The sequence below is a fragment of the Phlebotomus argentipes genome, unplaced genomic scaffold (assembly GCF_947086385.1).
Source record: "Phlebotomus argentipes unplaced genomic scaffold, Phlebotomus argentipes genome assembly contig_15, whole genome shotgun sequence".
In the NCBI taxonomy this organism is placed as follows: domain Eukaryota; kingdom Metazoa; phylum Arthropoda; class Insecta; order Diptera; family Psychodidae; genus Phlebotomus; species Phlebotomus argentipes.
In genome coordinates, this window is record NW_026776181.1 from 1,691,004 (window position 1) to 1,718,508 (window position 27,505).

General features: G+C 41.1%; 6 protein-coding genes across 8 annotated transcripts; 2 read left to right on the plus strand and 4 right to left on the minus strand.

Moving 5' to 3' along the window:
• Positions 1-8: 8 nt before the first annotated feature.
• Positions 9-15,077, minus strand: LOC132262978 (chloride intracellular channel Clic). Of its 2 annotated transcripts, XM_059762502.1 has the most exons (6): positions 14,829-15,077; positions 3,832-3,933; positions 2,780-3,187; positions 1,710-1,820; positions 1,492-1,509; positions 9-957 (listed from the first exon to the last, which is right to left on the minus strand). In XM_059762502.1, exons 1-6 carry the CDS (start codon positions 14,898-14,900, stop codon positions 880-882), a joined length of 789 nt encoding a protein of 262 aa, XP_059618485.1. In that variant the 5' UTR covers positions 14,901-15,077; the 3' UTR covers positions 9-879. The 2 variants fall into 2 exon arrangements, with proteins under 2 accessions (XP_059618485.1, XP_059618486.1); XM_059762503.1 differs by lacking the exon at positions 1,492-1,509.
• A 115-nt stretch (positions 15,078-15,192) lies between these two features.
• Positions 15,193-16,822, minus strand: LOC132262334 (tyrosine--tRNA ligase, mitochondrial). Its single transcript, XM_059761584.1, has 3 exons — positions 16,617-16,822; positions 15,464-16,551; positions 15,193-15,408 (listed from the first exon to the last, which is right to left on the minus strand). Exons 1-3 carry the CDS (start codon positions 16,745-16,747, stop codon positions 15,248-15,250), a joined length of 1,380 nt encoding a protein of 459 aa, XP_059617567.1. The 5' UTR covers positions 16,748-16,822; the 3' UTR covers positions 15,193-15,247.
• On the plus strand, positions 16,772-18,905 carry LOC132262335 (polymerase delta-interacting protein 3-like). 2 transcript variants are annotated; one of them, XM_059761585.1, is made up of 4 exons: positions 16,772-16,881; positions 16,962-17,076; positions 17,165-18,133; positions 18,701-18,905. In XM_059761585.1, exons 2-4 carry the CDS (start codon positions 16,982-16,984, stop codon positions 18,789-18,791), a joined length of 1,155 nt encoding a protein of 384 aa, XP_059617568.1. In that variant the 5' UTR covers positions 16,772-16,881; positions 16,962-16,981; the 3' UTR covers positions 18,792-18,905. The 2 variants fall into 2 exon arrangements, with proteins under 2 accessions (XP_059617568.1, XP_059617569.1); XM_059761586.1 differs by adding an exon at positions 18,429-18,489 and having other exon boundaries at positions 16,839-17,076; positions 18,701-18,893.
• A 214-nt stretch (positions 18,906-19,119) lies between these two features.
• On the plus strand, positions 19,120-21,860 carry LOC132262333 (sodium-coupled monocarboxylate transporter 2-like). Its single transcript, XM_059761583.1, has 4 exons — positions 19,120-19,720; positions 20,174-20,295; positions 20,480-20,902; positions 21,134-21,860. The coding sequence occupies exons 1-4, from the start codon at positions 19,163-19,165 to the stop codon at positions 21,756-21,758; spliced, it is 1,728 nt and encodes a 575-aa protein (XP_059617566.1). The 5' UTR covers positions 19,120-19,162; the 3' UTR covers positions 21,759-21,860.
• Positions 21,765-23,153, minus strand: LOC132263495 (uncharacterized). Its single transcript, XM_059763278.1, has 4 exons — positions 22,989-23,153; positions 22,688-22,918; positions 22,418-22,625; positions 21,765-22,357 (listed from the first exon to the last, which is right to left on the minus strand). The coding sequence occupies exons 1-4, from the start codon at positions 23,064-23,066 to the stop codon at positions 21,765-21,767; spliced, it is 1,110 nt and encodes a 369-aa protein (XP_059619261.1). The 5' UTR covers positions 23,067-23,153.
• Positions 23,154-23,565: 412 nt separating this feature from the next.
• LOC132261750 (thioredoxin domain-containing protein 11) lies at positions 23,566-26,657 on the minus strand. The gene is made up of 5 exons (XM_059760699.1): positions 26,317-26,657; positions 26,141-26,252; positions 25,682-26,076; positions 24,481-25,613; positions 23,566-24,415 (listed from the first exon to the last, which is right to left on the minus strand). The coding sequence occupies exons 1-5, from the start codon at positions 26,414-26,416 to the stop codon at positions 23,648-23,650; spliced, it is 2,508 nt and encodes an 835-aa protein (XP_059616682.1). The 5' UTR covers positions 26,417-26,657; the 3' UTR covers positions 23,566-23,647.
• Positions 26,658-27,505: the final 848 nt, after the last annotated feature.

Genomic DNA, 27,505 nt, shown 5'->3' on the forward strand with positions numbered 1-27,505 from the left:
ACACAAACTTATGGCAAATTCCATTTTATTTGAATAATATTTTTGTATCAATTAAAAAAGGAGAAAGAAAACGGACAAATATCTCTTCAAGAGCTATTATTTCATACAAACTTTCGTCTTCTTTGCGAAGGGAAAAAGACATTAAGAAAAAAAAAGTATTTTTTTTGTTGGCATTAATAGACTAAACAGTGGAACAGATATCCTTCTTTCTCTCCTTTAAATATTGTATAGATTGAAAGAGAAATAACTTCAAATATTACATTTTTCATTCTTAAAATTTAAAAAAATAAACTTTATGTACATCTCATTATTATTAATTCTACAAATCATTTTTGATTGTTTTATACTTTTCTCAGTTCATTGTATTTTCTCTGCTTCACTATCCATTCTACAGTACAAAAGAATTTTCCACTTTTTTCTCACTTTTATCATATATATTTTATCTTTTGCTCTTTCTATCTGGTAAAAAAGTTTCGGAAAATGTTTTTTCTCTGTTGGTACAAAATTTTTTGCATGCTCTATTTTCGTTTTTTTTCCTCTCTCACTCTCTCTCTATTGTTAATAATTTATTCCCTATCAAATAGCTTTCTTCATGTACATATTACATTTAATATATTAATATTTATAGCTCTTTTCTGCATATATTCTATTTCTGTCGATAATTAAGGAAACTGGTTGTGTATTCACTTAAAAAAAAAACACATGCTCGTTTGAAAATGTATCTGCTGAAATCGTCGGAAGCTTCTCTCATGGTTCTTGTGATCTCTCATTGCCTCTCATGTTCTCGGAATACTCTCTGTGGGGGCGATTTTCCGCTGCAGCGCCAAAACTTTCCTCTGCTCTCCCTTCACTCTCTTCTCCCGCCTGTCTGCTCAATTTTCACTCAGAAATATCAATTGGAATTGATGTCGTGAACGTTGGTGTCTCCAATTCTTCGTGCTTTTTCATTTTAAGCATCTGCAATTGAAATTAAAAGTAAAATAAGTCACACTCCTTTGCCCGAAAGTGATTGTGTTTTCAGTGAAAAACCAACACATACAATTACAAACAAGAGACAATACCTACAGAGGTAGAAAAATTCAGCATTTAAGGATTTGTTTTATTTTTGAAAAAGCATACAAAAGTAAAGCCACACAAGAAACATTCCTTCACCAAACATTAAATAATAATAATGGGCTAAAATTAATCAGTTTTCCCCAGAATTATTATTGAAAAATTTCTCACGAAATCAATCATTCGCACGAATTGACCCAATGAACCGCAAATCATATAAAACATTGGCTAAAATTTCCACTCAATACGCAACCAATTCTATCACATAAACCACTAATCTTAGACACTATCGCAATATCAAGCGCCGAAATTGCTGACGCGATGCTATCAGCTAATTTCGTGACAATAGGAAAGGTCTATTTATTGGAAATCGGGAATGATAAACACATCACAGACAATCAGAGGCAGATGATTCTTCATTTTACCACTTTGACGTACCTTTGGATCACCTTTAGCCTTGATTTGTTTTTGTTTTTAGTATTATCATGCCATTTTTATAAGAGTAGGAAGTCAAATGCAAAGAAAAATCAATCAATTAGTAAATGGAAAGTAATATCTAAAGAGATGATAGAAATCAAGCTTCTAACGTATGTGCAAGGAAATCTAACGTTGTAGCAAATGAGAGTTTAGGCATTGAAGGTGTGAAGATTTCATACCTGTTGCAATTTGTAGTGATTAATAATGTCCTGGTCAGCGGGGCACGATTGCGTGAACGCGTCCAATTGGTACATGTGATACATGTAGCGCCAAAGAGATGTCAGGTGTGTCTGTAACATTATAAAATAAACCATAGCAGAGGTGCATTAATAAAATATCCCACATTTCCACTGTCATGTGACTCCAATCTGAATACAAAATACAATTCTCTCCGCGAAATTACACTTTATACATGAATGTTTGGGTGGCATAAAGTGAGGGTCACATCCCATTAACACAAATCTCTTTTTCTCTTCCACACTGAAATGAAAAATCATTGAATCAGAGAGCAAAATGCAAGTTTTAAATTCTAATTCACCACCTCAAATTGTATATTCCACTCATTCTCAACTTTTGCCATATTTGCATAAAAAATTGATTTTTATGCAATATTATACAGAAGAAAAATCAATACAACCGCCTTTTCACTGTGCTTTTTGTCTTACATAAACAACACATAAAATTTATCGTAGATAAAGAGAGAAGGAGAGAGAAAATCTTAATTATCTACACCACCGCCACAGATGAGATAATAATTAACAACCAAACTGAATTTGAATAAATCTGGAGTGAAATGGCCAATAATTTGATAGTGAAATTTCGTCACAAAACTATTTCACTTTCATCCGACTTTACAGTTTTCTGCACACAAACACACACTAAAAAAAATAAGATTACGTGCACATTTCATCTCTCCTTTCTTCTCACATGATTTCTATTTCTTATTGAGCTTTTCGGACGCATTTTTGTGGAAGATTTGTGTATATGTATGTAATTCCAAATGAATCTGCCTTTTTAAGTGCGTTTTCAGAGATCTCTCACGTGTAATTTATTAAGGTGAAGTGAGAAGAGAAAAAAAGGCATAAAAGCGAGATAGAGATAAAAGAAAGTAAATGCCATTGGAGCGAATAGATGAATTCTTGACATGTAATAGAATGTTGTGCACAAAATGTTTTGGCGCGTTCGCGTATATCAATATTTTGTGCAATATATCGTGAATAAATGCTTCAAATCAACCAAATTTACTCACGGGTATTTCAAAGTCCACAAAGTACTTTCCAGCCACTCGGATGTGCTGCAAGCGGGGCATCAGTTCACAATCGAAACAGCACATTGTGTCACCGGTGAGGAATCGCGTGTCGCGACTCGCCAAGTGATCGTTGATCTTCTTCAGATGCGCCAGCAGTGAATTATTCTTTGTCTCGTCCTTTTTCACTAGCATTAGTTTTAATTTGGAATACAAATTCTCAATGAGTGTCGCCACTTCTTTGTCCTGCACGAACAAATTGTATCCGCCTGGGATATTTTTCATGATGTGCCGCTCAATTTTGTCATTCTCCAGTATGGCGAGACCATTATCAATGAGAATTGGTGGATGTGTTGCCTCGAAGTTGGTGCGGAAATCTGGAGGTGGTTTCTGCATATCCACTGTTGTGACCTTGCGACGGAAAAGAGAAGAAAACACAGTGAGTTGCAATTAACATTTCGCAGAACTTTTCACGGCACTCCATCATCATTTTTTGCCCCTCTTTCGCTAAACACACACACACCGGAGTTTAGAGCCACTCATTTATAGAACAAGCGACTACGAAGATATGTTACGTGTTTAAACAATTATATCATCAATAAAATTGAAGAATTAGCAAAAAAGAAGTGAGCACAGATAGGAAGTGATTATGAATCACAGAGCTTTTCTCACCAACATTTTTCTCATGTCGCGCTCGGCAAGACGTCATCCTTAAACTCTACTCTTGCCATCTGTTGAATTAATTATCACAAAACAGAAACGGCACAGAAAGTGAGATAGAGAAAGAATAAAGCACCATAACAGAATGAGAGAATTTATACCCAGAGATATATAAATTTAGAAATGTGTCTTTGACACAAATTCCCATCAAAACACAGAATATTAAAGCACTATAACTGGATTTTCCCCGTAAAATACATAAATTTCACTTTGTTTTCTCTTTCAAAACAATTTTTTTTAAATAAAATGCGCTCTTCACATTGTCTCATCACTTCCTCTCTAGTCAATTGCATTGCTTATATTACAATTAAATGTGTATGTATTGTGAAATTTACCTTTAGACTGATTGTTTTCAATTCGGCCAGAAGATACAAGTCCATAAAGTACTCCTGACAAAACAGACAAGCTCCCTTTCTTCGTCCATCAATGGTGGATGCCTATAAAAGACAAGACAAATTAATTTACACACGCTCAAAATGAGAAAAGAAGCACAGCAAATTGAGTCTTTTCTACGAATTCCACCACCCACGCCGTTGCCAAACTGGGAACCAGAGAATTGTGTGATTAAATAGACATAGACAGAACTGACGAGAGAAATATGTTAATTTCCCCATTTCATGCATTTCCCTCGTACAATGACGGTGACAATCGGCCAGCGAGTGTGTTGGCTTGAAGACACATTACTCGTAAGTTAAGCACACTTTTTTTTTTGCTCCTCTGAACATTATGTGATTCACCAGAAGATTCTCGATGGCATTGTGCTGCTTATGTATGATATCCTCAAGACTGAATTCAGATATATCTGAGTGTTTGGAAAACCATCAAAACGCAAAGAGAGATTCAATTTTCAAGCGTTAATTAAATTCTGATCACTGCAAAGTGCTTTTTATATTAAAGTCATCGCACTCGATATGCCAGAGACATCAACAGGATAGAGAATATTTTGTGGTGTGTTTGACTTTGTGAAAACAAGGCGCGTCTCTTTTCAGTCCATACTTTTTATTGTCATCAACCATGTTAGTTTTCTATTCAGTCAACGTCCCAAACATCACCATTCTTATACATCTCCAACGAACTTTTTCCATTCTTCTTTTGTACGAATGATGAAAAATGAGGAAATTGTTGAGAGGAAATTCATCCCGTTCGATTGGTCAATTATCAAATATTTCTGACACACATTTCGGAATTACTTTCCAGCGTCAATTTGCACTTTTACAGCCACTTCCTCTCCCCAATTTCCCTCATCCAGTAAGTCACGAAGCAGATGTTGACTTATCGATAAAAGGTGGACGGAAAGGCGCTCAACAGTTTTCATTCGGCATGATCATATGATCATAATTACACACTTCTATCAAGAAGTTGGCGCAGCCAGAAAAGAATTCATGACGATAATTCCTTCATCAAGATCGACTTTAAATACTCTTTTCCTTTCGTGTTTGCTCCCTCTCTCTCTTTTTCGACTCATTCACTGTTGCAATTTCACCTTTTTGTCTGTTCGCCCCAAGTGCACCCAAAACAATTGAATTACTTCTTAAATGTTCTTGAAAAATTGTATTTCGACACTCTGTGTCGACACGATGATGATTTAGCATCTGCTTCTGCCCTTTCCCTCACTATTTTTTCTCCTTCCTCTACACTTCTTTCGGTGCCTCTTTATTTGCAGTAAAAAATTCATTTAACATATTTACATAAATTAAAACACCTCTTAAAAAAGCATAAGGGGCGGCGGAGGGAAGAAGATTGGGGAGACTAAAAGTGCGCGCGGAGATCCAAGAACAATTTAATATGCGCAAGAGGTCGAAATAGAGATGAAACTTGCTGATATAATTTTTTCAACAGACCTTCTCTCTCTCTCTCTCTCACTCGCGCCCAATCTTAAATTCCATTTTAGAAGAGCAATAAAACGTACCTCTGGGCTCTTGCCCAAGGTAAATATTTTCCCATTTTCTCCATCTGTGAAATTTAATGTGGAAATATTTTTTTCCACCCAAGAGATGATCTAAAAATTCATTGAAGCAAAGGTGCTCTTGTTGACGCACTGATGACAAACACGCCTTTTATATAAAAATTCACATATGAAGAAGTTTTCCTACGGTGAAATTTCCATAGAGACTCTCTTGAGCATTACAGACGAAAAAAAACCACGTTGAAAAGTAAATAAAGTCTCTCTCTCTCGCTCACTTTGAAATATTAAATTAAAGTAGAAGAAAAAGCATGTGAATAAAGAGAAGGAGATGGAGAAAAAAGTCACACGACAAATATCGCAGAACATGACATCATCGTCACATAACATACATTGAAATTACAAAATGTACTTCAAGAATATGACGAGACGCGGCGAATATATTCACAAATTCAAGGAGGGGAAAAGTCACAAGTCTTGTGTGCTCTTACAATAATCTGTCAAAAAGTGTAATGTAAGTTTGTCTCAATAACAATATAAGATTCATTTTATATTCTGCCATTTTTCTCAAAGTATAAAACTTTATTACTCAAAAGTCACTCTTTCACTCACACCTTTTTCTTCTCTGAAAATTTACTCTCTTACTTGGATCATAAAGCGTAAGTCAGATGTTTAACACTCGTCTTAAAGATGTGTGTCAAGTAATGACTCACTAAAAGGCAAACTTCATTGTGTAGCAGCGAAACCAATTAATTCAATGAACTTTTGTAGTTTACGTAATTTATTCGCTGCATCTTTTTTCAGCTTTTATGGCTTGTCCATTCCTTATGGACACCGCCAAATGCCTTCTAATTCATCACTCTTCATTAATTTGCCCTTTTATGTACACGAACTCTCGCCAGTGTTAATGTCAATTTCATCGAATGGCCATCTTTATATGCATTTCACGCTTGGCGATGCCCAAAATTAGCATGTATTGTCTTCGGCTATTTATATTCAATTTATATAGTCAAAGATCTTTCCTTTCTTACCCGCAATAGAAGGTGATCTTTTGCGGAAACACAAGACACAGAGAGTGAGAGAGAGAGAATTAGTGAAATTGACTGTCAAGAAGTTGATTTACTGATTTTTGCTTTTTAATCATAACGAGAGATTTTTTTTTTTTTTCAAATTAGCAAAGTCACATAAATTTTTTGGCAGTCACGATTTCATGACTACCAAATGAGCTGCGCGCTGCACAAAAATACAGAGTTATAATAATAATGGAAATTCCCAACTCCATATCTTGTGTGGCCAAGCAAAAGAGATGCGCGCGCGCGGCATGAAAGCTTTTCTAAACCACATTTTTCATTTAGTATCGCGCACTTTTCCATCACCATCATCTCTTCACTCCAACTGAAATAATTATAACATTAAGGCCTTTTTTCTCATCACCATTTAGTCCATAATTTACCTCACTCGCGCCTTAGTGATCATGAAAATGATGCGATGATGATTTTTCAAGTGAGTTGTTTATTGATTTCGTTTTTGTTGCAAATCAATGATCATCGCTAAATTTAGATGCGCTAGGCGCTTTTTTTCTCTTCTTCTCTCACTCCCGCAACTCAAGCTGTATAATTTTTCTGTCTTCTATTTATCTTTCTCTCCCTCATGGGCACCAAGAAAAGTTATAATAATAATGCAAAAATGCAAAACAAAGAGGGGAATTGATCATATATACACACAGAGCAAGGGAGTGACGCGATGAGGAGAGAAAAATTGATAAATGAATGAAATGTTTTAATTCTTCTCCACCCACTTCTCAATTTTCTCTTCTCACATCATGGAGCTTTTTCTTCTCTCTCTTTATCTTTTTGATTTCATGAATATATTCCACACTTGACGTACTACAATTTTTCTGATAAAATTTTATACGATATATACTGTTTTTCACCATCTCTGTAATGTCAGAGTTACCAAGAAATGCGAAGGACATTCGTATTGAAGATAAATCTCTTTTTAATCGAACATAAGTATAGAATCTATCCGGCAAATATAAATGCTAGTGCAAAAACTTCCACGTAGTCAATTGAACATGGCAAAAAGACACTGCAAACCACAATGTTTGGTACAAATGAAAAACTTGGCGGCATAAAAAGAACAAAAATATACGTGGTAAATTGCCACTTGCACCATCCGAAACATATACATAAGATATGTATGTATTTAGTTAATAACAAAAGCCCGGAAAGAAACAAAACAAGAGCGAGAGATCATTCTCTCACTTCATCTCAAATGACTTGCAAGCAACACAGAAGCGACTTTCGCGTGAAAATACCACCGCATGTCACACCAAAATTCCAAACTCTTAAATGGAATAAAAGTGAGAAAAATACCAGGGATTTTTCAAAACCCAACCAATAATACTGGGATTTTCTTCTTTAATGGTTTCTCTCTCGTGAAGAATTCCCTGAATTTTTTTTAAAGAGATTTTCCACAGTTAGAAAAAGAAATTCCAACTCATGAATTAGAAAAAGAGAGAAGATCAGAACTTACTTTAGAGCCACATTGTTTCTTCTTTCGTTCTCATTCTCTCTAAGATATTGGCTCCAAATGCAGTATATTTTGCAAAAGCCCAAACACAAAAAATATGTGTGAGAAAGTAAATATCGCAAAATTGCATGCCAACCCCCTATTAGAGATGGTGTGTACAAAAAAGCCAATGCAGAAAAAAATTACACACATCTTTCTCCACACATCTTTAGCATTTTGGAATTATCTGTAGCAATAAAGGTAACAAATGAATGAGAGGAATAGTTGAAAGAAAAAAAAAACATCATCACTTCTTTAACATATTTCTCCCCCACTTTTTTCCACACTCAATCTTCAACCATTTAATAAGATAGACACGCGCTTTGCAATGTTTTTCCACCTTCTCTTCTCACTCTTGCACACACTCTTTTCCCTCCCATATAGAATGACCATGTACCAAAACACATAAATCAACCTTTCCATCTAGAAGTGAATTCCTTTTGCTATCTCTCAACATAATTCACATCATTTTGCTACTACCAGATACACACTCTCGTTCGCCAGTGGAGAGCCAATAAGTGATTATATTTTCCTTTATAGAAATTCAACAGTCTGAGCGCGAGACAGAATTTATTATATAGTGTTGATCTTAATACCATGTTTGGTTGTGAGTCATTTTCAATTTTTTCTCCATACCGCCAAAGAGAAGGTGAAAAAGTCCCATAAAACATGTTCCTTTTTCACACACATATACATATATATGTATTTATTCATCAACGCCTCTTCTGCTCGTAAGCTTTCATTTTATGGCGAACCTTATCCAAGTATTTATTTAAATTGCCTGATAATTTAGTCGGAACTGTTAGAATACCTTCTCAAAATATTGAGTCATTTACTTGATCAAATATTCACCAAACGAATATTATGCTTAAATGGGAAGATAAAGAGATTGTCTACACAGTTGCATCACTTTGTTTAACTAATGACCCATTTCTCATGATTAAAATATACAACTTCAACCAAGATTTTGCCAATTATTGCCATAACTCAACAATAGTAAACTCTTACTTCTGTTTAAGGAAGCCATTTATTGTAATTTTATCATCATCAGCCAATGAAGTTCACATTTTGCCTTGACCTCATATTCAAAGGCATAAAAATAAGAATTCGCCTTCTTCTTCGTTTTCTTACAAACTTCTCTTGAATCTTAATATTATAATGCATTTCATTGCAGAATAATTCACCCAGTCAATCTCTATTTTCCCGACCATTTCTTATGAAAACTATACAGTAAATATGATTTGTTACCGTTGTTTGTTGTGTGTTGAGCACGTGGCGAGTTTTTCATACGCTTCAAATTGGTATTATGGTTTTCACTATAATGCTTATTGAAATTATTAATGAAAACCCAACGTAAATTACAGCGCCAGATTGAAAAAGCAAAAATTTACCAGAAACTCTTCAAACTCTTTCCCTACCTTACGCATTTCATAAGGTCACAAGTAATGAAATTAAGACTGATTGAAGGTTTCCGCATTAATCCTCCATTCAACGAAAATACGAACACTCCTTCCATTAAAATGTGATTAATACATGTGCAATTCACCAGAGCAAAATTACCCTTTCGTGCACTACAAATATTATTTCAAATAGCATCAAAGATCAACCACATCTCATGTCAATCTCAATTTGGAGCTGAATTCAACACATTTGTTTGTATAATTTTGCAATATTTTTCTCCGCAGAATACTCTCACTAATGTCATTTAATTCACTCATAAAATATTATGCTCTCGCATTTGTGCAATTACATTAATCGATTTCCCTTTTGTATCACACTATCAAAAAATTACATCACTTTCTTTATAGACAGGTTCCAATTGATGAGTCATGCGAAGAATAACGTATCGTAAATAAAGGGACACGATAAAGTATGCCGTTTATGTTTAGTGTTAAATAAAATGTTGCAATTAAGGAGACAGGTAAATGAGTGAACAACACAAACGACCCTCTCTCACTCAACAATTATTGTTTGAGTTGTTAACGATAAAATATTGCGGAATCGCATGAGTTTACAGTTTTGTGCTTTTCGTAAGACAAATTGGGAAATTTTTATCATTAAGCAAAGTCTCATGTGGAATTCTTCAACGAGTCCTTCATTAACAGTGCTAATTAATGTTTTTTTTTTTGGAAACTCATCTGAAAATTGCTGCAACATCGTAAGTTTTACGCTTATGCTTTCATCTTATCACTGGTCGCAGTGCTGGGTTTTATTTATGAGAATAATTCTCTTTTATTGATCATTAATCTGCCCGGAAAGATCGTTTTTGCCATTTGGGAAGATGTTAAATAAAAGAATAAAAGGAGTGCGTCTAATTTTGGCGATTGGTCCTATCAAATTTATATACCCTCCAGATAAGATTGGAATGCCAATTTACACACTCGCTTTCAATCATGTTCCACAATCGAAAATAACGTGCGATACCCTTTCAAACAGTGAGACAAGAAGAAAAAAAAGAGAGAAGACACCATTAATGAGGAAGTTTTATAATAAAATACCAATGTTGGCAATCGACGGAAATATGAGAAATACACGAGAGTAAAAACTTGACTTTCTCACACAAATTTTTCCTCATCTCCCTTTTTATCATCACACATTGCACACCTTTTATGTCACATGAAGAAAACACCTTTTCAAGATAAGGCCTTCAGTCATTACATCTCGTATTTTTTTTAAGATATATATGCAATTGAAGGAACATACGATATGGAAAAGTGAGTCATTACTTATTATTTCTATCCTAATTATCCCATCAAATTTCTTCTTCATCGCACATCCACATCATGGTTTCGATAGCGACACATAACGGCCAATAAAAACCTCATTTGTATGTATAAATAAAATAAATATATAAACTAGTATGTCTAGTTTGATAGAAAGTGAATTTGATACTTCGCCACCAACTCAGCATCACCTTCCTTTTCTCCATCTTCCATTGACTCTTTTCCTGCCTTCATCTTCACCTTCTATTGTGAGTAGCGCGCTTTTGCTGCTATTCAATAAAATCCACCAGCATAAAAACTGGTTGTTGTCATTTTTAACGTTATGTCGCAAAATAAATTCCGCACGTAAAACAGAAAGAGAAGAAATGCAGAGTGAAAGATCAGCGAGACAGGGAAATAGAGAGAGAGTCTCTTTTACAAAAATTGCCATGTCTTCTCATTTATCATCACTTTCAGTGTTGGAAATGAATTTGATATTAAATTCACACATAAGCTTTAGTGTTTCACTCTTTCTCATCATATCTCAACGTCGCCCTAACTCTTATATTTCACTCTTCTCTCTGTCTCTCATTGCCGTACTCTCTGATAATATGAGATGACGATGAAAATAATTCACATAATCCACTACATTTAACACATTCTTGTGTAATTTTTCACAAAACAATTAACACTTGGAGTGACGAGGCAAAATGTATGTCTCTTGAACAAGAATTGTTTGTGCCTTCTATTTTAATATTCGTGGTTTTTTTTTCTCTCTCAGATAGAAGAAGCATTTTATAAGTTTTACAGAGTCGAATGATAAAATATGTAAGTTTCTCTTATCAACACAACAGTGGAATGACAGCTGATGTGTCACATAGAATGATTGTAAAGAAACGAAATTAAAAGAAACATCCTAGATTTAATTTTATAGACCTACAATGCCAGATAAAGTTATCACATGCGTTCTTAAGGCGACTACTTGAGAAATACCACGAAGACTACGTAATTTCCAATATTATCTCTTGACTACAGATCTCAACTAGTCGCCGAAGCGCTTTTAAATTTTCTAACGCAGGGCTCAAGTACTTGCGCCCAACCTCGATATGGTTGAATTACAAAACACGCCGAAAAATGATAAATTAAATAGATTGTTAAAGCCCAATTGATTATCGACAATTGTGAGGCCCATTGAAGGCGTGCGAAACGAAAAACAAGAGAGAGAGAGAGAGAAATCAGAAAGTGAGTGGAACATTCGTGTGTCAATTCATTTCCCAGTCACTCAATTCGTCTTATCACTGAAACTTATAACACACTATTAAGTCATCAATGCTGGCCTGATGAGTATTACTGGAATTATGCTGTGCGCTTTTCCGCCAAACAAACACGAGGTACTTTTATACATTCATAGAGAAAAATTGCTGAAGGTTTCCACTATTACTTTATTGTTTCTTTTTTTCGTGTAATGATTAGATGTGTTCTCCGTACTTATTTCTTATCTTATCTCCCCACTTTTTTTTATTCTTTTCATGTGTGCACGCACACAATTTCGTTTGTAAATGGAGAAAAAAAAACTGAAGAATTGAATGAGAGACACACACTAGAAGGGAAAAAAAGTGATTTAACGGGAAAAAAGAGTATTCTTGAGTTGTGCGCAAACCAGCAAAAAATATGGGGTGTAATTTGAAGTTTCAATAAAACTCCAACTAACATACAGACGCTCTGTTTGTTCTCCTATGTTTTCCGAGTGTAAACACACTCTTGGCTCCCATATTAGAGAACAGAGAGTACATCTCTTCTTCTTTCTGACAGCCACCCATGACTTTATGTTCCTCTGCAGCACGGTAAATCCGCGGTAATCATAATGAAAAAAGACTTTAAACAGATTATACATATGCACACAAACACACACACATATACACAGCTGAGAAATGCTTGAATATTTATGATCAATTATGTATTAATAACTTTCTAATATATCAGCACGCAAATCGTGCAAAGAAGTGCATGAATTGATTTGCTTTTTATCATCTGTTCTTCAGTACCGCGCCAAAGATGATTTGTGGGACAATTTCAAGTGTGTGAGCGTGTGTGTGTATTTCAACAGCGCATCCAGTGTTACTCAAGAAGGTCACTATCAATATAAATCAGAGAATATTGCCTGTATTCAAATCAAGTCGTGATCCGTTTTTTTTTTATACAAATATTGTGCTTTTTATGCCCTTTTCTAACTGTGCAAAGCATTTCAGGTACTTTTCACCTCAAATTTATTGACACAATATGGAAGTTTTCCTTATTGCAAAGCATTGTGACGCTGCATAACGAGGAAAATTGGGTCAGTCTGCAAAAGTTAATAAATTCTCCATTCATTTTGCCTGAGCTTTTATCGAAAATTGCGACAAAAAGTGTGATACTCTTCTTGCCATGTTAGTTACTTAACAACTCTCACGGACAATTTCATAAGATGCTCAAAGGTTCCCCCCAAGACTCATAATTTACAGTCAATTTGCGCGCCATTTCGGCGAAGAAATAAGCATTAAATAAAACTATTCGGAGACACTGACATGAATTTTTTCTCTCCCTCTCTCACAGTCCATAAGAAACAATTAATAACAAATTATACCAGGTATTAAATTAAGCATCTTTTGACTTGATTCATCAATTTGCAATTAAACATATATACATTTTTTGGTGCACACACAATTAGCCAAACATTTTTTTTTTACTTCTTTCTCGCGCCCGCAAATTCATTTACACTTTCTTTTATATTTATATTTATAAAGGTAAATATATTAAATTGTATCCAATTTGCCGCCCCACCGTGTGCAGTCATGATTATACTATTTAAATTAGAAAGGGAGTGTTTTATGGAATTTCTCTAATCTCTCACTCTTTCGCGCGCACATACTTTGAAGCCTCCGAAGAGTCGCAATTTGTAATTGCTCGAGAGTCTCTGCATGTTATCATCGCGCGATTATTTCTCTTGAAATCTCACTTCTTTTGCTTTTCACCAATTTTTCCGTGCCATAAATTTTATGTCACCTCTGCCATGAAACACAAGCAAAAAAAAAGACATGCAGAGACAAATCAAGTGATAAATTGTGATCTTTTTGCTGTTCTTATCTCAATTTCTGTTCTCCTTTCGCCTTGTCTTCCTTCAGGCACTCGGCAAAGTGCCATTTTTACAACTCATTCATTTGGAGACACACTCGAGAGGTGTGCAGGAAAACTCGCTCGTTTCCTTTCGCACACACAGGAAGTTTTAGTTGATTTTATGGCATATTTATTTTCCCTTCCGCGGAAATTCACCGCAAGATCTATGAAGAGTTTGGAAGCGAGTGCGATAAGACGTCAGTCAATTAGCGCTTACGTGGGTAAAATGTGACTGAAGTGTAGACGGACTGATTGGATTCTTATGCAATTGGTCACAGGTATTGTCAACAAGCAAGATCGATATTCGAAGGTTCAGGAAAGAATTTTGCAAAAATTCAATTTATGCCGTGAATTTAGACACTTATTTGGACTCCATAAGAAAGAAAATATACGAAGGGAGTTTAAAAAAATGTCTTTTCGTCTTCTTATATGGTTTATAAAAATTAGTACTAAAAAACCATTTTCGTTTATTTCTTTGTCATTGCCTTGCAGGACGTTTGTTTACATTCACAAATTCATATTTAAATTATTTTTAAGGCGAATTGGCTTTTCAGATCAGAATTTTCGAATTTTGCGTGTTGCGATCACAGGTTTTCGAAGAAGCAAATGAAAGAAACTCACGCTCCTTGCATTATCTTCCACTGAGTACTAAATAATCACACTTCCACTTGAATTTCCTATAAGAATCTATCCAACTTGAGTCGAACCACGCCTAACAAGATTTTTGCAAGAATCCTTCAAATCGGCTGTTTTCACTCACAGAAACCTCCTCAAGTCAGAAATACAGTTCCCCGAATCGGCAGTCTGGCTCTTTTGCCTCCTTTTCACGGTCAGACGACAATGAGGAGAAGCTTGTCCTGCCGCCGCTGCGCACACAGAGGCGGCGGCGGCGGCTTCGCGTGCGCCGCAGACTTATGCGGCTTTGAAGGCCGTCGTGCAAAAGCCGTCCAGAAACGCCCAGCCCTCGGCACAAAACACGCGCGCCCCTTCGCTACAGACTCACCTTTATTATAAGCTCAATCTCCGGGACATCTCCATTGCTCGCACTGCCATTCTCCTGCTTCTCTTCCGACATTTCGGCGCGGTACTCGGGTTTTGGGCGTCACAAAGGGGGTCACACAACACTTTTCGCTGCTATGTCACCGCAATTGGCGAACTGGGGCGCTTCTTTCCACCAAAATGAGGCACTCTGGCAAATACAAATTGGCTGAACTGCGGAAAAACACGTCCACCACAGCTGCGATTCTCACTTCAACTAAAATGGCCGCAGTCGCGGAGCGGATGATGTTCGAAAAGTTGCTCACTTTTTTGACGTTTCGCGCAGCGCGAAAATGCTCTCCCGATTCGCAGTGGGGCGATTCAAAATCGCTCTGCATAACGAATTACAATTATACTTTAATTATTATTACGCTACAGAAATTTCTACACCCACTTTACCACGTAGTAGTTCTTTTTGCCGACCCTCAGCAATGTGATCCCGTTCTTGAGAATGTGAATCCCTGGAGAGAGGACTTCAGCTATATTCGTCGTCCGCTGATTGTTTATCCGAAAGCCTCCGGCAGTTATGATTCTCATGGCATCCTCTGGAAAGAAAACAAGAGTTTAAAATCTCGGAATGATTTTGAGTGATTTTGTCACCTTTGCTGGAAAAACATTCCGCCTTCATAGCCACGTCCAGCACTGAAAGTCCTGGCTCCATAATTAGTTCAGTCACTGTCGCTCCTTGAAAGGTGGTTTTCACATCGCTGTAGCTCAGCTCGCCAAGTGTATTGATATTCCCTCCGTAGAGTGCCTCGGAGACATTCTCAGCCGTTTTCACGCCTTCCTCGCCGTGGATGAGGAGAGTAACTTCCTGCGCCAGCTTCTTCTGCGCCTCCCGGACTTCGGGGACATTTCGATGGCGATCCATGAGTTCTTTTATCTTCCGCAGCGGCACGAACGTGAACAACTTGAGCAATCGCTCTACGTCTGCATCTCGAGTTCTCAGGAAGAACTGGTAGAATGCAAACGGGGAGGTTTTCTGTGGATCCAGCCAGATGGCATTTCCTCCTGACTTCCCATACTTGTCGCCCTCCTCGTTAGTCACGATGGGAAGCATGATTCCGTACACATGTCTCTTGTCCATCCTGCCTATCAGGTCGTGTCCGCTCTTCAGATTTCCCATCTGGTCACCCCCGCCAAGCTGGAAGCGACAGTTGTGTTCCTTGAGCAGGTGTAGCCAGTCATAAGCTTGGAACATCTGGTAAGTGAACTCTGTGAAGCTCATCCCGGCGTCACTGTTCAGTCGCGCCTGCACAGACGATCGTGACAACATTGAACCCATTCGGAAGTGACGTCCGATGGTGGAGATGAAGTCGACCAAATTCACTGATCTGTACCAGTCAGCATTGTTGAGAATCTTCGGAGACAACAATCTCTCCTGGTCACCGTTCCAGAAGTACTTTGCATGGTTTTCAAACACGCTCTCAATCTGCTTCCCGATGCTGGAGAGATTCTTCTCTACTGTGGCCACATCCAGCAGTGATCTCTCTGTGCTCCTGCCGGATGGATCGCCAATCATTCCAGTTGCTCCACCCAGTAGAGCGATCGCCTGGTGACCTTTCCTCTGGCAATGTAAGAGTCCCATAATGACCAGTAAATTTCCCACATGAAGACTCTCAGCGGTGGGATCGAAGCCGGCATAGAGAGTTTGGGTCTCTTTGGTGAACTTGTTCCTCATGTCATCGCTGAAAAGGATGAAAATTCAGCGTTTTCAGTGAAATCAAAAATTTCCAGGACAAGTGAACCTAACCTGGCAGTGTCAGGGAAGATGTCTTGTATAATTTCCCTGTCCATGAGTTTCAGCACATTCCGATCAGCTTTGCCTCTACAAAAGAGGCTCTGGTACACTTTTATATTACTTTTCAATATATTTTTCAACATTTTTCCTCAGAAATGCGTGAACATGCAAAATAACCGGAAAATGGGATTTTCGAAAACAACAAAAGACGCCGCTCGCATGCCAGTTGAGTGACAGTTCGACAGGATCCGCCATTGCTTTTCTTGGCTCGCATTTGGTTTGTGTTTTCAATCATTTTATGTCCAAATTTCTGGCAATATCTTCAAATATTCTCACTTGATGTACTTCTAACGATAGCCGAAAGACTGCTCCGCAAGATGGAAGTGGACATGAGCTTGGATGATATCATAAAGAAGAAGAAAATTGGGGGAATCGGGAAGAAAGGTGCCAAGAATGTCAAGAATGATTTGGGGTGAGTTTTTGTCGTTTTGCCTGAGTTTTGCTGCTTGTGAAATTTACTGTTTTTGTCTAACACGTGGTGAAAATTGTTTCCCGCACAGCGTTAAGAACAAGGGCGTGAAGAAGGCGAAGCAATCTCATCAAGCCAAGCCGGCGGTTTTTGACGCAAGGCTGAAGATAATCCAGAGGAATCGCTCGAAGATTCGAGATGCCAGGGATAAACTCAGTGAAATCGCACGGAAGAGTGACGCCAGACTGAAGATTGGGAGGAAAATTAATGCTCCACTGCCGAATGGACCAAGAGGCGGCAGGCCAAGACCGCGGAATGTCACGCCGCGAGGTTACAATGATCCGGGAGATACATTGTACATCGGAGCGCCGCGCGGCTATGTTGACCACGATCGGATGGAGTCCGACGAGATCACTTTTCCAGTCGAATCCCCCGTGCTGCGCCGCACTGTAAGCAACGACTTTGCTTTCGGGGGCGCCGGACGGCCGATGAATTGGTCTGCGGACTCGGATCCGTTCGATTTATATGATTTACCTCGCCGAGATGCTCCTCGTGTGCCGTACAGTAGTCTCCAGGTCTACCCGGGCCCTTCGGAGTCCCTTTCTCCGCGCAAGGGCATTCTTCGCCGCGGCGGCCTCGATTCCCCGCCACGAATCGTGGAGCGGCGCTACATTCCGGACGAGAATTCACAGCTGAGCTATGAGATGCGCACCCGCCTCGAGCGCGCCCCCGATCCGCGAGCTTCGGCCGGCATGTTCGCGCGTCGCGACCCAACGCCATCTCCGCCGCCCGCCACGGACGGCTATCGCATCGTGGTGAGCAATCTACATCCGACCGTGACACAGAACGACATCGTGGAGCTGTTCGAGGACATCGGGCAGCTTATGGAGGCGCGTCTCGTGCGTCCCGGCGTAGCGGAAGTGATCTTCAAGGGTCTGAAGGACGCTGAGCAGGCCGTGGACACTTACCACAATCGCCAGCTGGACGGACTGCCCATGAAGTGTCTGCTGGTGAATCCCAAGTCCGCCAATACTGTCCAGCGCCCTTCTGGCCTCTCCAGGTGAGTTTGGTGTCCAAATTTCGCAATGGGGAAAAGTTTTTTGTAAGCAAATTAATGGAAGAATTGCTAAAGTTTTGATGAAAATGATTAGACGCACACTGAAACCATCACAGAATTTAGGAGCTGGAATTTCACTTAAAGCCACACATTGCGATCGATAGGAAAAAATAATAAGCCGTAATATCAGTTGTTGTTCACAAGAATCCCAGCTCCTCAAAAGTCAACGCACGCATTGCTTATCACAACTATTTGGACTGTTTTCTGGGATGCGGCACTAATTCTATGCATTTTTCAGAACTTTCTTCTAGAAATTGTGGGAAATCTGTAGTGAGAAAGCATTATGTTGAAAGAAAAAGGTAATTTAAGGCGTTGCGTAAGTTGAAAGAGTTTGCAAAATGAATAGTCATACTTTGCGAAGTGCTGCGTATTTTGAGGGTCAATGAAATGTTCCGTGGAGTTTTATCTCAGGCGCTGAGAAGATGTTGAGATTAATCTTGAAGTATCAGACTTTTATGGCTATGTTTCTCAACTATATTTAATGCTGGCTGATCTCTTTTTTCTGCACAGACAATCCAGCAAGTCCTCAAAAGAGGCTCTCGAAGTTGACATTGACGCTCTGCATTCAGTCCTGTTCCGGCAGAAGACGTCCCGCCGCTGAATTTTCCGCGTGAATAGCTGAAGATGATGAGTATTTTGAATTTGAGAAATGAAATGAAATGAAATAAAAGGACCCACGCAGGATTGATTGAACCACTTTGGGCTTGTGTCGCCTTGTGTGTATGCACTTTTGAGACGCAGGGAGAACGGGAGCCGTCTGTGGAGGTTTTCCTCTGCGCCGGAGATTTACAACGTGTTGTTCGCGGTGATTTACAGCTGCGAATTTCCTCCCATGCAACAGATAAGGCGCGCGGTATGAGGAGCTTTCGGATTAGAGCAGGTTGCGAGCGTGATAAAAAGTCTGCGATGCTGCGCGATGGGATTTAGTAGGAGGCCAGTGACTGCCGCGGCGTGACGATTCCTTTGGCAGCAATGGAGCTGTACTTCAGTGTGTACGATTATATCGTGTTCGGCTCGATGCTGGCCATCTCGGGCCTCATTGGCGTGTACTTTGGCTTCTGTCGCACGCAGAAGCAGAACACCACGGCTGAGTATTTGCTGGGCAGTAAGAAGATGGGGGTGTTCCCGGTGGCGATCTCCCTCACGGCCACACACATCTCGGCCGTGACGATGCTTGGCGTGCCGGCGGAAATGTACCTTCACGGGACGCAGTATTGGGTGTGCGCCATCTCCGGACTCGTGGTCACCATCGCCATGTCACACCTCTATCTGCCCGTCTTCATGGAGCTGCAGATCACCTCGTGCTATGGTTATCTTGAGAAGCGCTTCGGCGTGAGCTTGCGCAACCTGGCCAGCGGACTGTATACGCTGTGCACCATCCTGGGCGTTCCTGTGCTCATTTACGCGCCCGCCATCGCCTTCAGCCAAGTCACGGGCATCAATCTGCACATCATCACGCCCGTGATGTGCGTCATCTGCATTTTCTACACCACGATCGGCGGCATCAGGGCTGTTGTCTGGACGGACACGGTGAGCTTCTCTCAATGCGACATCCAATAATTCACTGCGTGAACAATTTCTACAATTCACGAGATTTTAGGATATTTTTCTAGTTAACAATGAGTGCAAAGGTTTTTTTTTAGATTACTTAATATTCACTTGCTTAAAGTGATTTTATAATTAACTTATCAGTAATTTATTAACCGCAGATTTAACCGATATTTTCCTAATACGTGAACGGTTTCTATTATCTTATGCTAATTATCCAATAATTTCATGATTTTTTTTTCTAAATATTAATTTCCAATCAATGATAAAATTTGCTGCTTTACTGCTCACGCGGCTCACGCAATTCACTAAAGAAGTCAAACGCTCAAGAGCAATTGTGAATAATTCCACCAAACGAAAGAGTCTGAAATAGTTAGTGTGTCTAAATTACATTCAATTCACGACGAATTGTGCTGATCTGTGGCTCGTTTTCAGATTCAATTCCTCCTCATGGTTGGCGCTCTGGTTGTAGTGATCATCATGGGCACGAATATGCTGGGCGGATTCGCCGAAGTGTTCAGAATTGCCGATCGCGGAGAGCGGATAATTATCTTCGAGTGAGTTTATCTGATCATTCCATTTAGCATCTGAAATCTCATCTCTTTGCACTGTCTATGATTCACGGCTCTTGCGATAATGTCGTGTAATTTATGTCACGCTGAAAGGCATTGAATCGGGAGATAAATCTGTTGTGCAAATTCATCCAGTATCTAAAAATAATATTAATCTTGTATTTTCCAGTATGAACACAGATCCTTTTGTGCGCTCGTCATTCTGGATGGTCAGCATTGGACTGACAACGATGTGGATCTCGAATATTGGCGTCTCGCCTGAGTGCGTTCAGCGCTTCCTGGCCATTCCCACCTTGTCGGATTCGCGGAAGGTCGTCTGGATCTTCGGCATCGGTCATATTATCATCAAGCTCTGCTCGGTTTACAACGGATTGATAGTTTATGGAAAGTACGCGGATTGTGATCCCGTGAGCAACGGATCTGTGAAGAAAGCCGATCAAATTTTTGCCTACTACGTTTTGGATGTTGCTTCGTCCATTCCCGGACTCTCTGGCCTCTTCGTGGCGGGAATCTTCTCAGCCGCGCTGTCCTCCATGTCCAGCTGCATGAACACTCTGGCGGGAACATTCTACATGGACTTCGTGAAGCACAAGTGAGTTAAAAATAATTGAATGTATTCAAATGGCAAGAAGTTGCTTTATATCACTTTTGAGTGGCACGCCATTCTTGAATTTCATAAATCTTTTAGAAAATCATGACGAATCCTTTGAGAAGAATATCTTATAAACAAACCTTGCAAATTTCGCAAATCTCTAAATGAAGTGACATTCCAATCTTGCATATTCACCAAGAAATTCACTGAGCATCTTTTCTTTTTCTGCAGATATCCTTCGCTGTCTGACGAAACGGGCAGTCGCATTATGAAGCTGTTGGTGGTCGTAATCGGAACCACTTGTCTTGGCCTCGTGTTCGTCGTTGAAAAGCTAGGCAATATCTTCAGCTTGGGAATTTCAATCGGAGGCGTCACGGCTGGAACTCTCCTTGGCATTTTCACTCTGGGCATGGTTTGTCCGCGCGCCAACACAACAGGCGCTCGTTGGGGTGCTTATGCCTCCCTAATCATTGTCAGTGGCATTGTTCTCGGCGCTCAGCTCAACATCATGGAAGGAAATCTCAAGTACACGAGTCTTCCGTTCAATCTCACAGGCTGCAACAACCCGGAATTCGCCAACACCACATCTATCATCCTCAACGAGCATCACGACAACTCAAACGTGCCTTGGATCTTCCGCATCGGCTTCATGTACTACTCAGTGATCGGGGCAATGATTGTCTTCATCGTGGGCTATCCTGTGAGCATTCTGACTGGCGGACATGACGATATAGACGAGAGACTTCTGGCGCCGTTCCTCAGAGGTTGGTACAGAAGACGACGGAAGGCGAAGAACTTACCAAAGGGCGCGAAACCCGACCAGGAGATGCATCTCATCTTAACTCCTGATAGGTAATCCTTGCTACCTCTCCTTATTCCGTGGCAAATAAACGCCGTGTCTGAATTGTGTGGCGATGAATTTGAGTCTCTCTTGGCGCAGTCTTTTGGCCAATTGCACCATGACTTCCTCGGAATCACGGATGTCTTTCCCCAGACTCTCTGAGAAGGTGTTCTGGAGCCATGAAAGAGTGCCGGTCAGAATCTCCTGGAAGTCTTCGAATGCTTTCTTGGCCTGCTCGTACTTCTTCTCATTCACCATGTCAGTGATCAAGTACAAACTGGCGTTCTTCACGCTCGCCAGAAGTCTGTTGCGGAGGATCTCAGCTTGAGGCAGAGCACTTTGTGCTCCTTCGTACGCTTTAATGGCAGCCTGAAGAGCATGTCGACAGTCCAGAACCAGAGACAATTTATCGTCCATCTTCCGGGTGAGAGGAATTAAGTTCCAATACTGAATAACTTGCTGTGAACACTTTGTGGCTGCCTGAAGCAAAGCTCCGGAAGTTCTCCACTGTTCAGCCACAGAAGCGAGTCTGTCACGCATTTGGCGAGCCTCAGACAATTCCCGCTCGAGTCTCTCTTCCAGAGCAGAACTGTAAATTCCTCCAGTGATTGAAGCTGTAACGATTAGAGAATGTTAAGTCTCATAATTTTGAGCAAAAACACGTAGAGTTTTACCCCAAAGTCCATCCTGTTCTTCGTAAAGACTTTTCAACCTGGTGAATTCCTGCTTCAAATCCTCAATTCTCTGTTCACCATGCTGAATCATCTCCAAATGCAGCTGATCATCAGTGATATGTATTGATCTCGCACTCACTTTGGCCATGAATTCCTCTTGTTCAACTGCTTTTCTTCCATCGACAGTGATTCCCAGCTGAAGAGCAATCTATTTACATGATTGTATTTCAATGTGAATTCAGTTTAAGACTTGGGAATTAATATACGTACAGTACGGACCTTGTGAAGATCCTCTTTCTCGCTGCTTAGAGACGGTTTCGTGTCTTGGACAGTGAAGGGATCATCGGAGAAATCAATCGGAAGCTCGTTTTGTCTTTTCAGGCTCTCAAGATGTTCCACCCAGGCTTCTGCTGTGGCTAATCTGGCTCCTGGACATCGCATCTCCAGTAGCAAGATCTCCTCATCCAGCTTCTGAAAGGCATTCTCAAATGTTTCGCCATCCTGAGACGAAATAATATATAGTCAAGAATAACAGAAATAGTCATGATTAATTAATGAAACAATTTATCACCTTAACATTAATGGCTCTGCTTTGATTGGCAATTTGTTCGATGTCTGGCGTGACTGAAGAAGAGGTTTTGCAGCCCATATTTCACTATTCACCCAGCTTTTCACTCCCTTTTCGCTTGACCACTAAACAGACATTAACCTGAGAATCAATAAATCTATTCGGCATTAGTGGTCAAGTTTACGTGATTTCCTGATTAGTCTGTGGAAGTGATTGAATTTTCCTTCACATTCCCACACAAATGCCGAGTGTTTTCCGAATAAAAACGCTCAACGAAAGTTTCAAGTAACCAGAAGGATACAAAATTGCAGGATAACTTGCAAGTCTAGAATAACTTACGCGAATATTTCTCCCTTCTGATGATAAAAACATGCAAAATTTGCGAATACTAAGCTTGAAACATGTAATTTTGGGGAGTTTTCTGTCCCTTTGGCTCGTCCTTCAAGACCATGCGTCCGGTGCCTTTTGCGTGCCGGAGCGCTAATCACAGAGAGACAGTCATTAGCACCAACCAGCCCTAATCGACTCATGGGCATTAGAAATCAATAATCTGCCAAGCGTAATGAAAGTCCTTTTGCGTCATTTGGAACTAACTCACGTCCGCTCATTTCATTTCAGGCAAAAAACAGAGCAATTTCATAACAAAGGCTTCACATTCTTCATCAACTCCAAATCTTAACAATGCGCCTCACCGACTGTTCTAATTGCTTAAAATCACAGAATTGATTTGTCTTGTACAAATGCAAGTACAGCTCGCGCAGGAGCTGCAGGCGCCTGAGAATGGAGGAGCGCTTGTGCGCCCTCAATCGCCACTGCCTCAGGCTCTCCGAGATGTCATCCTCCACCTCCACGCGCAGCACGTCGATGCAATGCTCCAGCGAGGGTATCTTCTTGGATGCGCGACACGCCAGCACGATGGCTTGCAGGCGACTGGAGCGCTCCAGATTCGCCACCACGAAGCTGAGGATGTTCTGCACAGTCACGGGCAGATTCATGGGAAAGATGCGCGACTCGGCCTTGCTGTGACCGGGAAAGACGACCAACGTGGGAAAGTACTCCATCTGGTACTGCCACGGCAAATCATTACGGTCGCCGTCGATGCTGAGGAAGCGCAAGTGAGAAATTTTGCCCAGGATCTGCGCCACTTGCAGCACATTTTGCGACATCATCGTACAGAAGGCACAATTTGTGGACGTGAACAGCACCACATCCGTACTCGAGGACTCCAATACACTCTCCACGAAGCTCCTCGCCGACACCACGTGGAAGTTAATGCCAGTGTGATTGGTGTTCGAGTACATGTGGGTGAATCGCGTGGGCGCGTCTGAAGTCTTGAGGTGTCTGTTGAGACGTCGCTGGAAGAAGTTCCGCACGAATTGCATGATATTCTTCAGCGAGATTTCCTCCTTCATCAAGTATGTCGATTCATTCTACAAAGAGACGAATTTGTTAATATATTTTGCAAAGTTGAGAGTCATAAGGAGATAAGACGCACCTCGGGGTCAATGATAAAGACCGCACTCTTGTCCTTCTGGGCCAGAACATCGACGCCCAGGCGCTCGGCGAACGGATGATAAGTCAGGCTGTCGATCACGATGAACGACATTGTCTTGTTGTATTTGCACGCCAATCCAGAGAAACCTTCTGCCAGGTCGGCGCTCGATTGGCTGGCATTGAAGAAGATCGCCTCCTGGATCATCTCGCCGTGATACAGAAGTTCGCACTGTCGCCTGTGCGCGATGCTGCGCAAGCCCTCAGGACTCCGCTTGTCGTACGGATTCATCGAGGGCTGCGCGTGACTGGACAACTCCTCGAAGAAGTCTCCGTCGCAATGCCGCCTCTCACTCTGCACGCTCCGCGAGTGACACGAAGGCGCCTCGGGGTGTGTATACTTGGACACGGCGTCCTCCTCGATGTGGCAAATGTCCCGCAACAGGTCACTTTCCACGTTCTTGGATGAGTTGAGCACATTGACGAAGTGCACAGAGATCGAGCGATGCCGTGGCGGTTGTGATGCACTACCGAACGGACTCTGGCGCTGCAGCCTCCTCACCAGATCCTCACACATGTCCTTCAACTCCACGTGATTGTAGTGATGATCCTTCCGCTGGTACGTCATGAACTCCCGCGACATCTCGTTGATCCACTTGTCGCCGAGGCAGTTGTAGTACTCCATGCCCATCTGTCGCATCATCGTGTAGCCGTCCGTCCAGTCCCAGTAGAAGTTCCTGGGCGTGAACAGAAGCAGCCCAGCGCCTTGCTTGATGAACTGCGCGAACACCTTGGACTTGGTGCCCGGCGGTGACATCCAGAGAGTCACTTGCTGATTGTGATCCACGATCCAGGATGTGATATTGGGCACTGTCCATGTAGAGTTGAAGTACTCAAGTGTCTCGTTCCATTGATACAGCCGAATGCTTGGCACTGTGTCCACGCCGAAAGCCTTCGCGGACTCTCCAGTCACGACGGCAAATTGCATCTCGCGCACGGGATCGCGCTCGAGAAACTTCACGGCTGTCTGGAAGAACATCTGGTACGCCTTCTGGTGTTTCTCCATGTCCATAAACGCTACGACAACGGCATCGTGTCCGGTGAGCATCTTGAGGAGCTCGTTAGGAATGCTGACGCCTGTCCAGAGAGAGAAAGAGAGAGAGAGTGACAATGTCAAGAGGAAGAGAAGCCCTTCAGATACTCACGTTGGATGGGTTGAATGAGCGAACGCACGAACTTGACCAGATTCTTGGGCAGCCACTGCCCGTTGAACTGCACCGCCAGGCCGCCGGGCATGTAGGCCATCAGCACTGGCCAGGACTGGACCTTCGAGTACTGCAGTCTGCACTCTCCGCCCGGCTGCCAGCAATTGATGGCCGCGAAATGCGCGTCCCTGTAGAAGAGCCGCGCCGCGTGGTCGTACGCCTCGCGCGCTCTCTGGCTGTTCCCGCACCACGGAGCGTAGTACAGGACGAATGAGAGCTCTGACAACGTGACGCGGGTCTGTGTGGGGCCCAAGCGTCCATCCGGGGAGTCGCTGACCAGCGATCCGGCTGAGAAGAAGTGTCTTGGCACTGGCGGGCGCGACGTCCGGGTGGCACTGCAAAAAAACAGAGCCTGCGTGAGCGAATCAGGCGTCCGGAAGTGCTGAAGAAGCCACTCACTTATTCTGCAGCGTTGCATACGTGGTCAGTACTAATGCGATTATACAGATTACCTCTTTTCCATAGTAAATAATCATATTTCTGTGATATTTCCTTGCGGATTTCGCTGCGTCTGCAAAGAGAGAATCCGATGAAGTGCTGTCCAGAGGCAGACCTTCAATTCCTGGGCGGCTTACCTTGATTCTGAAATGTTACATTCCTCCCCACGGTCTCGCCAGTTTCCCCACTCGCTGTATCAGTTACTTTATCAGCTTCGGCGGATTTTACGTCTGACATATGGAAATTCTGGAGGTTCTTGCTCTTCGAGGCAACACGTCATATCAAAATCATTCTTTGGACGAAAAAATCACTAGCAATCGTGTCTCCACGCTACTGTGCCACGCAGTCACGCACTTGGGAGCCTTTGGCAGTCGCTTCCAGAGTGCAAAATGCTCTGAGAGCACGGAAAATCCCCGAAAATCCCGTGATTTTTGCGTGAGAGAAAATTTTTGCAAATGCCTATTTGACAACACGACGACCTTGTAAGGAATTTGTCAATTTGCTGGTCTCATCGGACATTTCTGCCGACAATCGGTAATGTTGTCTTCTGATGTGTCTTGAAAATTCGAACGAATAGAATTTCTTAGCCAAGACTCAAACAAAATTTGAAGTTTGAAAAAATAACAAAATTCAACATGCATAATATTTTTTTTGTAGATTTTGTGAAATTTTTTATTCTCCTTATTAATGCTCCAAATTATTGATAAATTTACCACCACATTTCGAATTCCACGGAGGAAAAAAGAATTTATTTATTCCCTCAGAGATATTTGAGCAATGATATAAAATTCAAATGAAAGGCAAATTGGGGCAGGAAGAGAAAATGTCAAAGGTGTGTAAAATCATTCCCCAAATGCCGAATGGTCCCATTGGGGTGTAATATGATGGAAAATGCTGAACTGTGGAATACAGTGGAGGCCAATGTAATTGATCATAGGCAGCGACAATCTATTTGGTAATTCAATTCAAATTGAACCACAATCAATTCACACGATTTGTACTTTTGTCCGCAATTTCCTCCGCACCCTCGCACTTTCTCTCCACATATGCAAAAATGTGTCCACCATCCAACATTGTGATGAAGATTTTATACATGCGCGCGGGGGAAATCATGGGGAAAACCTCATAATTCAGGAATGCTCTCGCATGTCGAGGTATTCGGCGGGAATTTTATCGGTTATTTCGGGCACGTCCTTGTACCACCTCGAAATAAAACGCTTTATTTTTCGACGTATCACTTCGACAAATATTTCACAATATTTTCCTGCATGTATTTTTCAATCCGTGAAAATGAAAAATATATGTGGAGCAGGGCTGATCCTATTA